This window comes from Ahaetulla prasina, chromosome 1 (assembly GCF_028640845.1).
Source record: "Ahaetulla prasina isolate Xishuangbanna chromosome 1, ASM2864084v1, whole genome shotgun sequence".
NCBI lineage: Eukaryota > Metazoa > Chordata > Lepidosauria > Squamata > Colubridae > Ahaetulla > Ahaetulla prasina.
In genome coordinates, this window is record NC_080539.1 from 250,547,300 (window position 1) to 250,564,495 (window position 17,196).

Consider the following 17,196-nt stretch of genomic DNA (forward strand, 5'->3'; position numbering starts at 1 on the left):
TGGTCAATGGGGATGAGGATTCCCTGCTGAACTAACTTATCCAGTTCCTTATCTATTTTTTGCTTAAGTGCGAAAGGAACCCTCCTTGCTTTGAGTCTAATGGGTGCTACCCCTGGGTCTAGGTTAAAGGATATAGGTGTTCCCACATACTTGCCCAAGGTTCCGGTGAACACATCTTGGAATTCATGAAAGAGATCATCCTTCCTATATTGGCAGTCAGCGTTGATCTCGAGTACTCCAAATAACCCGATCCCTAATTTCCGGATCCAATCCCAACCCATGAGGCTCGGGAGGTTGCCTTGCACGATGGTGATAGGCAGCTTCTCTTTATATTGCCCATAGACTACGTTTACGGTGGCCGTGCCTTTCACAGGAACTTTGTTGCCTTGGAAATCACGGATGCGCAGGTATTGGGCTTGTAGGTGATTTTCCTTAATGTGCGGCAACAACTTTTGAATTATAGGCCAGGATACGATAGTGATGGGCGATCCGGTGTCGACTTCCATCTTGATCTTCTTCCCATCTACTGTGACCATGGTGTACGTTTTTTCTTCTGGTTTTGTGATGGCGCTGCCAATGGTGATTAGGTTTGCATACGCGCCCTTCTGTTGGCGGCCATTTTGTTCGCGCCTGCGCGGGGATGTCTGCTGGCTAGCTGGCCACCATTCCCCACGATTTCTCTGGCGGGAAACTTGAATCGGCGATGTAGCCCTGCAGACGTGAGCCAAATGGCCTTTCTTCTCACAACGACGACACGTTGCATCACGGAAACGGCAGTTGTTTCTCTGATGGTTTCCCCCACAGCTAGAGCAGGGAAACTCAAAACTTTTTTTCCGGGGAGAACGCTCTGTTCGACAAACTGTTGTCGCCTCTTCTTCCTCCCCCTCTTCAAAGGAGTTGGAGCTTGAAGCGTGGGCTTGGGCGGACTCGTAATGAACCGGTGCCTCTCGATAGGCTGGTGGAGCCCTACTCACCCCTGGCTGCTGCATCTTTAAAGCTGCTTGGTGTGATTGCTCGTATACTGTAGCCTCATCAATTGCGGTGGTTAATGAGAGGTTTCGTCTAGCCAGTAGCATCCTTCTCAGCTGGCCGTCCCTTAAGCCCCAAATGAATTGATCCAGCAATGCTTCATCTAGGTATGCCCCAAAATCGCACATGGAGGAGGCTTGACGAAGGGAAGCGATAAAGTCAGCGATAGGTTCCCCTCTAGCTGGAGGCATGCGGAAATCAAAACGCTGGGAGTATTTCGATGGAGTCGGTTCATAGTAAGCTTTAAGTGTCTCTTGCAGGACGGACCAGTCGACTTGGTGGACTGGCCTTGGAGACAATAGGTTCACCGCCATCCGGAATACTTTCGAGCCGCAGTTGGTGAGGAAAAACGACCGTTTTTTATCATCAGGTAGTTGGCTATTGTCGTTGAAATGGAGAAAGCAATTGAATCTTATCATGAACATCTCCCAAGACTCTTCCGCTGGATCAAATGGTTCCAGTTTGTTGGCAGAGTTGGCCATCTTGGGAGGGCTGGGTTCTTTTTCTCTGTCCTGATCGTCGCCAGTGTTGAGTTTGCGAGTAAGGAGTTCGAGGCTGGATTCGTGACAACAGCTCTTTTTATTTATAGTGAGACTTCAGCAAAAGATGCAGGCAGGATGCTCTCCTTATATAAACACCTGGGTCAGTTGGTCACCAATAGGATTCAAATGTTTTCCTGCTGGAATTTCCCGCTGGGATTTCCCACCAATGGGATCATACACAACAAGATGATTATTTCTTTGATGCTCCTAACTTCAGCAGACACCTTTTTTTCCCAGGCAAGAGAAGATGATAATGAAGGTGGATTCTACTTCTTTAAATGTGTATTTTCAATTTGGTGAATATATATCTTGTTTTAGATGTTATTGCTTTCTCAAACCAATACCCTCCAGACAAATTGGATCTCAAAGCTTATAATACACACACCCTCCAAAAAAATTAATAATTGTAAAAATCAGCAAATAACTATAGAAACAAAATCAAAGAAAGACATTTTCTCCTGAACCAAACTATTTAGCTTACTGTTTGGTATGGTACTATTTTGAATTTTGCATGGCTAGGTGGCTCAAGGTCTGGCTAGGTGGCTCAGTGGCTAAGAAGCTGAGCTTGTTGATCAGAAGGGTCAGTAGTTCGGCGGTTCAAATCCCTAGTATAGGTCTCCTTTGTGAGCAGGGGGTTGGACTAGATGACCTTCCAACTCTGTTACTGTCACTGAATTTCAGATAGGAGCTTTCTCTCACCCTACCCAATTGAAGATGCCACTTGCAAGAGATTTAACTTCTTAGAGCAAAACATATTTTCTGTCACATAGATATGTTTTTTCTTCAAAACAGGATGTGCTTGACATGCACATGTTGTGCTTTTATTTATTTAATCAGGGGTGAAATGCTCCTGGTTGTAGAAAAAAATTGTAGGTTGTAGAAAAAATTGAAAAGGTTGTAGAAAAAATGCTTTTAAAAGGTTCTGACGATCCCAGCTGAGCTGTGCGATCATTAGAGGCTTTTAAAAGCATTTTTTATAACCTCTTCGGCCGAAGAGGTGTTAGAAAAAATGCTTTTAAAAGTAAAAAAAAAAAAGTTGGCCATGTCCACCCAGTCACATTACCCCCTCGACCAAGCCATGCCCACAGAACTTGTAGTAACAAATTTTACATTTCACCCCTGTATTTAATATATGCATTTCTTACAAATACTCTTTAAACCACTTCAGGAGAATGAATCTCAGTGGCTTAAAGAAGCTTTGTAACAGTAAATGCAAACAAAGATGTACATATGTGACCAACACAACAACAATAATTGTAAAACAAAATAAACAGCACTACCACTTATACCACGTAGTACATATTTCATAATCTTCTCAATCCCCAAATATCCCCTTAAAAGACATGTGACGTAACAACTTTGCTGGAAATCCCAAAGTTGCTTTTATTTTAAAGGCATCTGGACTTTCTGATTTTTCTTTAAGAAGTTTCACTTCCCATTCAATAAGCTTCTGGATGAATGAGAACCTCCATAGATAGCTTTGCTGGAACTAAGATATCTAGTATACACAATATGTCCCATTGGCTTCCATATTTTAGTTTATTTATTTATTCAGTTAATAATATGCTTAACCCTGGATAACAAATTCATCAATAAAATACTGCAGCACAAAAATAGTGAGGCTCTAAAAGGACAGGGTTAAAAAAAAAGTTCTCCATGTCCTAGATTGTAATAAATAGGGCTAGTTTTAATATTATTGGAAATTTACTTTATAATAATATACATTCCATCTAGAGAAAAACGGAACTCTCAAGGGAAAAAAAACCCTTTTATTAATATTTTTTTAAAAAGCACTTTTCATTATAGATCTCTAAGAATGAATTACTTAGTTCTCTTGCCAGCTGCAATCTGCTGCTGTTCTCTGAGATCCAAATGTTGGCAGGAGGTAATAAAATCTATTTCTGATGCATAGATGGCTTGGGTTCTCCATAAAGATGACAGCTGGCTAATGAGCTCCTAGATCACAATTTCCTCCAAGAGAGATTCTATGCGGTTGGCATTAAGAAAAGCACATTCTGGGCCAACTTCCAAAGACCTTTCTTTCTGAGTCATAGACATGAGTCCTGTACTTTATGTCTGTTTATGTATTCCCCCTCAAGTGAAGGTTGTATTTTTCTCGTACTCTTTATCAATGGTTGCGGAAGGAGTGGGAGGCCCTAGATGAAATGACAGAATTGGAATGAGATAAAAATAAACATACTTCATGCTTTGAAGGCAGATACAATAAATAGGGTGTAATCCAGCCACCAGACAAACACAATCTCATAAAAAGAACAATCTAGGAACATGAGAGGAGTTTTGTAAATCTACAATAGACTGATGCTAAAAGCCCATGAGAGCACTTACTTAAAGTAGTAAATCTGTTGGATTTAGCAGGGTTTATTACTCAGTAAACATTAATAGGATTTGATTGTAAATGCAATACACATTCCATTCTGGTTATTCGGTTTGAATTTTCTTGTCTTTCTTTCTTTTGTGAAGAATTGGAATTACAGTACCTCTGAACTGAGAACTAAGGTCTCTGAAATACTGAAATGAAATGGGGAAAAAATAGAGGCTAAAATAGGAAATAATGGGGCTTTACCTTTCTCACAGAGCTTCCAACTGCTTGAGCTGGATAATCATGGTATTAGGGGCCCTTCTATTAGGAGGTGGATACTGAGGGGTGCATTTGTCTGCATTTTTCTCTTCTATGAGACAAGGATGAACCCCACTCTTAGGACTTTCTAGAATCTACTACGTCAAGAGTCTACTGCCTGGCTTTTCCAGAGACCCTATGGGGATTAATGATTAGATTCTGTTTTTGTATGTCTAATCACACCTGGCAAATAAAGAATTCTATTCTATTCTATTCTATTCTATTCTATTCTATTCTATTCTATTCTATTCTATTCTATTCTATTCTATTCTTTCTCACCTTTTTTATTTTATCGTTAACAATAGTAATGGATCCAACTGAGGATAAACCAAATAAATAACTAATTAATTAAATTAATTAAATCTCTGAATATGTACCCTAATTGAACATCTGATGGCATATATTCAACATGTATCAGAATCTGATGTTAGGAGTGGTTTGACAACATCATTAAAGAAAATACTGTTTAAACAGAGAAAGAAAGTTTAAGAGTTTTAAAGGGAAATTAAAAGAATTGTAATAATAAATCATCCCAGGAATGGGTAAAATATCTCCCAAGCTATGATTTAATTATTGTTTCATCATTCATAATAAATCAAGATTAAAAGGTTCTTTAGTGGATGTTATTTCATGCAAGCTTAAAATGAAATCCTTATCTATTCCAACTTTTATTTATATTCAAAAGATATTTTTCCCATGAATTTTAAACTATTATCTTCAATTTGGAAATTACATTGTATTTTTGGAGCTCTACTATCCTTGAACAATATTATTTGAGCTCTACTACCTTTCCTCATATACATGGATTGGATAACTTTATAGAATGTATTATTTGTGTGTAATAAAATACACATACAGTATCTACAAAAATACAAAGGGGCCGTGGTGGCTCAGGCTGTAAGAAGCCTGTTATTAAAACACAGCAGCCTGCAATTACTGCAGGTTCAAGCCTGGCCCAAGGTTGACTCAGCCTTCCATCCTTTATAAGGTAGGTAAAATGAGGACCCAGATTGTTGGGGGGGCAATAAGTTGACTTTGTAAATATACAAATAGAATGAGACTATTGCCTTATATACTGTAAGCCGCCCTGAGTCTTCGGAGAAGGGCGGGATATAAATGTAAATAAATAAATAAATAAATAAATAAATAAATAAATAAATAAATAAATAAATAAATAAATAAATAAATAAAATAAAAATAAACAAAAGGACTTAACATGAATAATTACCTAAGATAAGTTATATTTTTAAGCCTTAAAATATTGGAAGTTTCCATATATTAACTCAGTGTTGGTTCATCTGGAAATTGTTGCCTATGCTACTGACAGACAGTGGTTTCTCCAATTAATATTCAGAATGAATATTTCCAGTCTTACCTTGAAATGTCAGTGACTAACAGTAACATCTTTCACATGTAAAGGATACATATACTGCTGTAGTATCACCATATATTATGTGTCTTTGTTCATATGTTACATAGCATGGTTTAAGTATGATTTCTTTAATCAACCATAATTTGCCTCTAGGCTTTAAACTTTGGTTTTCAAATCATAGTTACTTGATTTCTGTAATGCTCCAAATTTTCAACAAGTAAACATAATCAAGAAATTTCATCTACTTGAAATAAATGCTCCCAATTAGTTTTTTTGGTTTTATGGAAGCATTCTTGTAAAGGGAAAAAGATGCAAAGGGATTACTTAAATACTACCTGTGTGTCCTTTCATGCATGAATAAAATAAAATAAAATATATAAAATGAAATAAAAGAAAAAGGATTTCATTATTGTAAAATAAACTTACCATTTCTAATCACCAAGGCCACATGAACACATTTTGCTGTAACAAATTGGGTCAAGTCAAGGTTTTTTGTTCTCCATTTATAGGAGAACCAATGTGGTATACTGGTTAAGGCAGGGGTGTCAAACTCATGTTGTCAAAGTGTCATCACATGATGTATCACAACTTTTTCCCCCTTTGCTAAACCGGGCATGGGCGTGGCCAGCACGTGACACATCCGGCCCACAGGCCACTATTTGACACCCCTGGATTAAGGCAATGTTTGTCAACCTAGGTCACTTTAAAATGCTGGCTGGGAAATGATAGGAGTTGAAGTTCATATATGTCAGAGTTTGTTGCAAAATCAAATCGAGACAGCACACACAGGTAAACTGATTCAGCAGGATTCATTAATGTCTTTATATACATAATAACACATGAAGTAAATTTACAATACCAACAGCAGATTCTTCCAATGGGGTGGAGAGGAGAGATTGCTTTCAGTTCCAGCAGTTCAGAGCAGACAAGTCCAGACTAGTTTCATTTTAGAGCTGAGCACAGAGCTAAGCCATGCCCAGACTCCTTCCTTAAGTTTCTATTTCCAAAACAGCCCTCATTGTCTGACCCAGTTGCCATGCCTATTCACTGGCTGACCTTGTTACCATGTCTTCCCACAGGGGTGAAATCTAAAAATTTTCCCTACCGGTTCTGTGGGTGTGGCTTAATTGGTGGGTATGGCTTGGTGGTCAGGTGACTGAATGGGCATGGTCAATAATAATAAATAATAAAAATAATAACGTATACAAAACTTGGGAGGTACTGATCTACCTTCTTTAAAAATAGAGGCCCCAGTCTACCAATTGCCTTTTACTGAGAGGCACTGGTCTACCAAGTGCCTTTTTTTGGCAGGCACCGGTCTACCTTCTTTAAAAATAGGGGCACCAAACAACTCGCTGCCTACAGCGATGATCAGCTGTAGTGTGGCCCTTTGAAGTGTTGCGGCAGTCATTTAAGGCTGTTTGCAGCTATATCACGACCGAGCGCTTCAGGGATAGAGAAGAGGAACAGCGAGGCGTGGGGGGGGCAGGGATTTTTGCTACCGGTTCTCCGAACTACCTGCCCCTATCGCTACCAGATCGCGTGAACTGGTCCAAACTGGGAGCATTTTACCCCTGTTTTCTCAGTCATGAATATTCTGACAATACATCTTAAAGTGGCCAAGACTTGACAAATACAGGGTTAAGGTAGTAGGACTATAAGCAAGGAGACCATATCCAGTCTTAGCCATCAAAAGTATCTAGGTAGTTTTGGGCCAGCTACATTCTTTCTGTCCAACCTTCCTCACAGACGAAGATGTTGCTGTGGGGAAAAACAGGTCTTGTTCCACATTTATATTCAAGTGCAGACCAAATAAAAAATATGAAATGCTAATCCCCATGACATTTCATTACCATAATACATGAAAGAGAAGATCCTTTAAGCATCTCTCCTTTGATGATATGAAAAGTCACCAAATAATCCAAAACCTCCTGGCTAAGGACACCACCTCCCTATGCCTAATGCTGGAATTGGTCTTACCAATCATGTTAGAGATTTAATAAATATTTTATCACAATATTACATTATGAGGCTTATTTATTGGTACATTCATAAGGACTCCTCTCATTTTACTATACAGGTAAAGGTTTCTTTTGTCCAGTTGTGCCCTATTCTATGGGCCAATGCTCAGCTATGTTTGAGGGAGCCAGCATTGTCCAAACACTTCCAGCCAGCCTGACTATACATCAAGGTGCATGGAACACTGTTACCTTCCCACTGAAGTGGTACCTATTTATCTACTTGCATTTGCATGCTTTCAAACTGCGAGGAAGCACTAGGGTAACATGATAGTGTTCCAATATTTGAGGAGCTGCCATAAAGAAGAGGGCTCAACCTATTTTCCAAAACACCAGAAGGCAAGACAAGAAACAATGGATGGAAACTAAGCAAGGAGAGAACCAACTTAGAAATAAGGAGAACAAAAATCCTGACAGTGAGAACAATTAATCAGTGGAACAGCTTGCCTTCAGAAACTGTGGGTGATCCATCACTGGAGGCTTTTAAGAAGAGACTGGGCAACCATTTGTCTAAAATGATATAGGGTCTCCTGTTAGAGCAGAGGTTTAAGCGAGAAGACTTCAGCCCCCTGCTTAAACAGGATACCCTATATCATAGCCAAGATCTCTTCCACCTCTGTTATTCTATCTGCTAGGTTGGCAGGAGCTGGGGCAGGAATGGGAGGTCATCCCATCATGCAATACTTGAGTCTCAAACTGATGACCTTCCAGTCGACAAGCCTAGCATTTTAACCACTAGGCTACTGTGCCCCTTAGCAGTTTACTATATCTTTATACAGAATTTGTAAAAACAAGCACATTAAACCATTCAAAATCACTCATGGTCTCTGGGGGGTGGGGGTGGGAAGTAACATTGAGAAAATCTATAGAATAGTTAGGACTGACCATCTTTCTTGATGGAAACATTAGAATGATTTAATATCCATTTTTCAAATTGCGTACATGGTTAAAAACTGAATTTATTTCTCTTTTGGATTGCACTACAAAAAACCTGTTTAGTTTCCAACCATAAAATCTTGTTTCTGCAGTTGCAAATGCAAATTACTTGCAGCAGAGGTGAAAAGCCAATAGTGCTAAAAATAGGAGTTATTGCACTCCTATATGGTGCTGAAGGCATTATTGAAATACGTTCTACTTATGCCCTTAAAACATAGTAGGGCGTTAAGTGTGCATTCCTAAAACAGCTTTTATCTCACTTAAAGAACAAATTATTATTTTTACCAGTATGGACACAATTTAGAGATTTAATCAAATCTTCATTTGCTGTTTAATTGCAGCATTTACTAGGAGGTTAGTGACTAATAAAATAAATGTTGGAACCAGAATGTTGGAATCAGAATTATTCCTATTGGGCTTTATGGACTGAGAATTAGAAAATAATATTGTACATATATCATAGCATGGCAAGATTATTGTATGCAAATAGTTGAAATGGCTACAGTGGAAGACTGGATTATTAAATTAATTAAACTTGCAGAAATGTGCAGCTGACCAGTTTGGACAGAGAAGAGAGAGAAGGATATTAAAAAAAAAAAAGACTGGAAAATTTATATGGATTTTTTGCTGGAAGAAGAGAAAACTGAAATGATGGTTTTGGGATTAAAAATGAGATAGAGGTTGGTGAAAAGTTTAAGATGACAATAACTTGATAGAAAGAAAGGTGGAAGATACAACTGTTTGTGATTTATTTTTTTCTTTTTCAATTTTTTTCTTTTATCTCTTATTTCTTATTTTCTATCTGTTCTTGTTTTGTGTATGTTTTGTTTATTATATGTTTTGTTTGTATATTTTATTATATTGAAAACTTTATACATATATGAAGGTTGATGGCTCAGTGGTTAAAGACACTGAGCTTGTCAGCTTGATGCTGACAGCCCAGGTTTGAGATCCAAGCATTATGTGACAGGGTGAACTCCCTTTCCTTGCTCCAGCTCCTGCCCACCTCGCCGTTTGAAAGTATGCAAATGCAAGTAGATAAATAGGCACCACTTTGGTGGGAAGGTAATAGTGTTCCATGAGCCTCAGTATATAGTATATGCCACCACATAAACACAGAAATGTCTTTGAACAATGTTGGCTCCCTCGGGTAAGAAATGGAGATGAGCACCATCCTCTAGAGCAGTGATGGCTAACCTTTTCTGGACCAAGTGGCCAAAGTGCACGCTTGCACGAACTCCCAAAATGCAATGCATGCGCGGCCCCTGTATATGCCCCTTACATATGTGTACATGCCCCCCATGCATGCTTAGCCCCTGCTGCAGCCCCCGCATGCACCCTCCCCGCATGCACTCCGCCCCCGCAGACATGTGTGACCCCCAGATGCCCCTTCCCACGTACATCTGTGCCTGCACCCCACCAACCCCACATGCGCAACAGAGACTCGAAGATCAGCTGGCTGGTGGGAGGCACACATGCATGTGCGGCGGAACTGAGCTGGGGTAAAGGCTTGCATGCCCACAGAGAGGGCGCTGCATGCCACCTCTGGCACATGTGCCATAGGTTCGCCATCACTGCTCTAGAGTCAGGCACAACTGGACAGGGGAATCCTTTACCTTTACACACACACACACACACACACACACACACACACACACACACACAGAGAGGGAGGGAATGTTGAGAAACTCGATAATAAAACTCATTTACTTTTTATAACCTGGGTCACTTTTATGCATGTTTAAAAGCAAAAGTAATTTTTGCTAAACAAGGTAATTGTTAGAATAGTTGTGCCCCATTTTATGACCTTTTTGCCACAGTTGTTAAACGAATCACTGCAGTTGTTAAGTGAATCAAACAGTTATTAAGCAAAGCTGGCTGGGAATGTTAGAAATGGTGATCACATAACCCAGGGACAGTGCAGTTGTCATAAATACACACCAGTTGCTAAGTGCCTGAATTTTGATCATGTGACCATGGGAATGCTGCAACAGTTTTAAATGTGAAAACCAGTCACTTTTTTTCCCCATCATTTTTTTTTCAATGACAATATAAGTTTAAATGAACATTACCTGTAATAACTTATTTCCCCAATTAATTTTTAAGTATTAACAGCTATATGCAGTGGAAATCTGTAGGGTAAAATATAAATGTTTTCAGTTCTGGTTGTCCTGAATCTGAATAATTTGTCTTGTGTACAGTTTAATATTCTAAGTAGCTTTTAATTATATTATAATATCTTGATATTACTTTTGTGGGGTTTTTTTTCCCCAGTAAACCATCTTGCTCTAAAAACCTGCTAATATGGCATTAATTTATCTAAAGCCTCTAAAGTAGCTGTGTAGGTTAGAAAAATGAGTATCAACAGAAGAAAGCAGGACTATCAAAGGTCTGGTTTAGATTTTATTTTAGGATGATGGCTTCTAAATCTGTAAGCTTGCTAATGCACAGAGTATTATTGTAAGAAGAAGAGGAAATACCATAGGAGTTATAGTCATAAAATTTCAATGATCATGGTGACATATGCTGAAGTTATAAAAGTTACAGGTGCAAATCTAATTGTAACTTTCCAATTAAAATCAAGTAGTCTTCATTTGCGCATCTGTAAAATTTTGTAAAAGTTTAGAGCAGTTTCATTGCTTAATTGTTGCCCCCCAAAATAATCTATGTTAGAGAATGCTGAAAACTAAAAGGAGAAGGCAAGATTATGATTCTTTCTAATTGATCTGTTGGTTTCCCTCTGAGCAACGATGGGATGTTGGTGGCCCAAGTTTTGGCCAGATTGCACAGGAGGAGGCCTGAAAAGACCTAGTGGATTACCTTACTGCTGTGTGTAACAAATTCACCCAATACTTGGATCAACCAGAAGTAATATTTATTAAAAGTTTTTGCAAAAACTGGTGGAACTTCAGCTTAGCACAGCAACAGAACTCCACACCCAGTTACAGATTTCAGCATATTTTATACAGTTCTGTCACTGGCCGCTTGTCCATCCTTCCCAGGCCTGGTTGATAGGCCCAGGTCAGTCACATGCTATCAGTCTGCCTATAATCTTTTGTTCTATCTTTAAAATTAGTTAGGACCCAGCCCCCTCAGCCTCCTTCAGTTCTCATCTCTTTGGTATTCTCTATCTTTTTTTTCTGTACAACCCAGTACCTGGTACCAGGGGTGGGTTCTACTTACCTTTACTACCGGTTTGCATCATGCCCGCTCGTGCACACGCTCTTCTGCACATGCACAGTTTTGATGACGTTTAGGTCAGTGGGCAGAGCCTCCCGCTGGTTTTACTACCAGTTCTATAGAACCGGGGGTAACCCACCACTGCCTGGTACATATCTCAAACCAGAAGCCATGAAGTATGTCACACTCCGGGCAACATGGATGTGCTCTAGATATGTAATACTGTGGCTATACTTTAAAATACTAACTCTTAAGCAAATGAAAAAAGACTAAACCTTATATAAATTGTATAATATGTCTTTCATAAGCTATATGATATTCTACATTATGGAAAATTACAATTTATCATATTGTATCCCATATTCACATTACTTTGTTAGGTCAAGGTTTATTAACTCTATGCCTTTATTCTGACGATAATAACAACCTTGAAACATTCTCTACTCTGCTAAATAAAATTTTGCTACTATAATAACTCCTGGAACATTGTCTGGATTAATGCAATAATCTCTGCTTCAGAGAAAACCAAGAACTGATTCTGTAGCCAAAATTCAAAATGAAATAATGTAGTTGAGATAGCCTGAAGATTTGGGTTCCTTGACTTTTATAGCCTCATCACATATATACAAACACACACACAGAGAGAGAGATTTAGCTATGAGTTGGAAGTTGCTTGTGGAGTCTGAGAATTAGTTAATCTGCAGGACCTCTCCATTTAATTATATACTCGCTTTTTCCTCCCAGGAAGATTTCTCAAAAAAATCAGTGGGCTCACACTTGAGTGAAATTTGTTGCTATGTATATATCCGCTACACTGAAGGCAGGCAATGGAAGAGAAAATGAGCAAATTTTGTTTGGTGTATGTGGCCTCATTTGCATTTTTTAACAGAATGATTTAAGATTGGCATAAAATTTTCCATATTTTGTGACAGTCAACTGTTTCCCAACAGATTTTTTTTTTTTGCATTTCCAGATAATAGAGAATTCAATTTCTTTGACTAAAGTTGTCTGTCTGCCTGTCTATGGAGATTCTCAGTCATCCAGGTTGTCCCAAAGGTGCTTTTTCAAGAGGCAATTGGACTTTCTGTTTTTTCTTTGAAGACGTTTCACTTCTCATCCAAGAAGCTCAGACTGGATGGTGGGGAACAGAAGGATTTATACTCCTTGTAGACAGCTGGTCATTTGCATTCTTTTAGCAAGTTGTTAAGGTCACCTGGAGGTTTATCTGTCTCATAAGGGACACCTGAGTAGTGCAAATGGGTGTAGAACCTTCTTGGAACTGTTGAAAGGACTGTAGATTGCAGATAGATGATATCATATCCCTCCCCCTCTGTTAAGAGAAGGCTGTTCAGTTTTGACATAGATGGCCTCTATAATAATAATAATAATAATAATAATAATAATAATAATAATAATAATAATAATAATAATAATAATAATAATAATAATAATAATAATAATAATAATAATATTATTTTAATTTGTATACCGCCCTTCTCCCAAAGGACTCAGCCAAAGGACTCAGCCAAGATAAAATACAATGGAAACACATGCAATACTAAAAACAGACATTAAAAAACTTATTAAATTTGGCCCAATTTTAAAATACAATCAAACCCTATAAAATTAATAAAAATTAAAACCCATAAAATCAACTAAAAAATTAAAATTCAAGCCAGTCCTGCGTGATGGAATAAATAAGTCTTAAGTTCGCGGCGAAAGGTCCGAAGGTCTGGTAGTTGTCGAAGTCCAGGGGGAAGTTCGTTCCACAGGGTAGGAGCCCCCACAGAGAAGGCCCTTCCCCTGGGGGCCGCCAGTCGATATTGCTTGGCTGACGGCACCCTAAGGAGTCCCTCTCTGTGAGAACGCACAGGTCGATGGGAGGTACAAGATGGCAGTAGACGGTCCCATAAGTATCCCGGTCCTAAGCCATGGAGCGCTTTAAAGGTGGTAACCAATACCTTGAAGCGCACCCAGAAGACAACAGGTAGCCAGTGCAGTCTGCGCAGGATGGGTGTCTTTGACCCTTCTTTCAAACCAGCAGTCTTCTCTGTCCAAAATGTGGATTTTGTCTGTCGTGTCACAGATAGTTCCAAAGAAACAAATCCTTCCCACCTACTAAGGAACTCAAGGCAAAATATCCAAATTCCCCCTCCAACCAAAAAAAAAAAAAAAAAAAAATCACAGAGAGAGCAAATCAAGAAGTGATAAAGAAGACTTTATAGCTAAGGATACTGAATGTATATTTTTTAAAACACCACCCAATTCTTTCTCAAACAAGACCAAGTACAGGCAGTCCTCAACTTCTGACCACAATTGAGCCCAAAATTTCTGTGGCTAAGTGAGACATTTGTTATGTATTATGAGTTTTGCCCCATTTTGCAACTTTTCTTGTCCCGTTATTAAGTTAATTGTTGCAGTTGTTAAGTGAATAACACAGTTGCTAAGTGAATCTGGCTTCCCCGTTGACTTGGCTGGTCAGAAAGTCATAAAAGGTGATCACATGAACCTTGCAACTGTCATAAATACTAGCCAGTTTCCAAGCATCCAAATTTTGATCATAGAACCATGCAGATCAGTGGTGGGTTTCAACCGGTGTTACTACTTACCACACCTTTATGTTTTACCCAAGTAATATATTATTTTAACCCAGAGACAAAGACATTGGGGGAACAGATTTCCGCTGATGCACTACTGACTTCTCATTTTTTTCCTGCAGAGATCCCAAATTTGTTCAATTCTTTGAAGTAAATGTTAGTGAGAATATAGTATTTGCCAGGGGTGTGGGGATTGGGATCCATCAGCAGAGTCCTTTGTTCTTGCAAAGAGGAAAAAAAGTGAATATAGTCTAATGCATAATTAAGAACGGTGGCTTTAAGCTTTATAACAGTTGGCAAACAAAGGCTGAATATCGTAACCCATTTTTGTCATAATTCAAAATGTTGCATATGAACTCAATAAAAGGGGTTATTTGTGTTGTGTATGTGTATGTGTATGTGTATGTGTATGTATGTGTTGCCTGTGTATACTACTGGCCATGTCATTCTGTACAGATGGTGAGACAACTGTCTATATCCTTCATCAGAAGTGTAATCCTAGTTGATTTTGTGCTTGTGGAAAGTCCAAGAGCCTATTACTTAATATTGATCCATTCTACAGACTATGCTAATGTTTTTGTTTGATTAACCATCATCGGCTGAATATTTACAATACTTAAAATGCAAATCATGATTCCAAAAAGAGTGATTGCATTCGTGTAACTTAATAGGCCAAAAAATCAGAGTACACACATTTCTGATTTGGTGCAGAGAGCAAATAAGGGCCACATGCACACAGATGCTTTGTGATACTAGCTTCCCAATTTAGAATTGGCTGGAAAACAGCTGTACAGGTGGCTGGATGGCTGGAGGACATGGTCATTCAGGCAGCAGCAGGGAACAACAGTGGGAGTGGGCCTGTCGACTTTTGAAAAGATAACCTGCTTGCTGTAGCTGTGATTAGTCCAACTACGTTAGGTTGAAGTTATTTTTTTTCCAGTTTCCTTTATCTTTCTGGACTTATACAATGATGAGCCTCCAGTAGATTTAGACCTGTGTTGACTTACAATTTCTTTTCTGGCTGAGAGTTATTTCATCTGTTATAGTTAATGTGAGACATTGGAGATATTGGTGGGGTGATGTTAACTAGGGTGTTATTGGTTTCAATCATATTATTCTTCTGTACAGAGTCGGGATACTGAGAGTGAGAGGCAAGGTGTTATTCATTATGAATTGAAAAACGAAAGAATCTATCTGAACCTCTAGCCCAGGAGTGTCAAACTTTAATTGACGGCCACATCAGGGTTGTGTTTGACTTCAGGGGGCCCAGGGAGTGTGGCGAGTTTGGGCATGGCTAGCTCAATGTCACTCATGTTGGTGGCACCTGTGGTGGCCCGAGTGCTCTGCCAGTGAAAACCGAGCTCTGTTTTCACTGGCAGAGAGTTGCAGAAGGCCGTCACAGGTGAAAACGGAGCTTCGGAGGGCCGCGCAGGGCCTTCCCAAGCTCCATTTTTGCTAGCAGAGGCACCACGGGCTGGTCCTTCACTGTTTGCAGGGAGGCCCTATGGGCCAGGTCTAAGTACCCCGCAGGCTGGATCCGGTCCCTGGGTCTTGAATTTGACACCCATCCTCTAGCAAATTATGACCTGACTGTTGTTTAATTTCTTTTACTAAAAAATGTTTTCAGATTGGTGGTTTAATATACCATCAGCCATCCAGAAGATTGTTAACAAGGTGCAAAGCCATGTACATTTTAAGAATAAAGTAGATAAAGTACATAACATACCTCTTAAATGTTGCTGCCCCACAATCATGTACTTACAGTGCCCCTGGCATGGGTGTCTTCTACACTACAGTGTCCCTTTGGTCACATGATCACAATTTGGATTCTTGACAACTGGATCGCAATAACAAATGGTTTTAATGTCCTGTGGCCATGTGATCAACATTTGCAAACATTCCTGTCTCTTCCCACAAGGAAAGTCAACGGGGATGGTAGTAAGCACTCCTACAGGTTGTTCCCACTGCTTTTTCTCACGAGGAACCTCCAGAAGGCATGGTGACCTTGTGTTTTGTGGCTGCTACCTTCCTAAAAGTCTCACCTCTATGCTTTCTGACTTCATAAATTTGAATTCTCCTTTGCGACATAATCATAGGTGGCTAGACCCCCAAGTCTATATTCTTTTTTATATAAAGTGGGATATTTCACACCACTTCTGTTGAAAGCTGTTGATACATACATGTATGCATGCATATTTTTGCAGAGAAATTAATTACCAAGCTTGTTTCTTTTAAGGTAATTCATTAATTAGGAAGGAGCAGGTGCAGATATAAGATACCCTCTCTCCCTCTTTTTGTGTGTTTGTGTGTGTGAAATGATCCTGATAAGCCGAAAGTTTTTTCCCCATTATATTTCATGCTTTCTATATATATATATTTTTTTGTTTTGTAGATAATTGTGAAGAGCCACTGATACTGTCATTACCTGCATCCGCTTTTGATAGTTCATCCAAACTCTCCAATAACCACAGCCCCAGCTTTGCGAAACTCATCAGACGGGACGGTAAGATCATAGAGTGTCATCATGCTGTCATGGTGCATATTTCTTTGGTGCATTTTTATATATGCTACCGGCAATATGTGAAAAGCTTGCATTGTATAGAATGGCTAAGGAATGTATAGAATGCGTGACATTTAGGCAAAGGATGAAATGTCTGTGATATTTTAATATGCTATACAGTTTCCCTAGGCATTGTATAAATATAATATCTAGGCATTAGGCAGAATGACAAGAACTATTTAGGCAAAGTATGAGAAGAGAGTCATGAAAAGGGTAAGGGTGAGGATGAGGGTTAGGGCTAACTCTCACCCTAACTCTTCATTGAAAAGACATAGATGAAAATGAAAGAAGAACTGCAAAATAAAGTACAAGACTTTCTTACTG

The 17,196-nt window shown here is 39.1% G+C and overlaps 1 protein-coding gene across 1 annotated transcript in view; it reads left to right on the forward strand.

The window, feature by feature from the left end:
- Window positions 1–17,196, forward strand: part of CNTNAP5 (contactin associated protein family member 5) — a 472,018-nt gene that overhangs the window by 96,780 nt on the left and 358,042 nt on the right. The window contains exon 2 of the mRNA XM_058195711.1: window positions 16,705–16,815. Within this exon, the coding sequence (XP_058051694.1) occupies window positions 16,705–16,815 (111 nt within the window). The remainder of the gene's footprint in view (window positions 1–16,704; window positions 16,816–17,196) is intronic.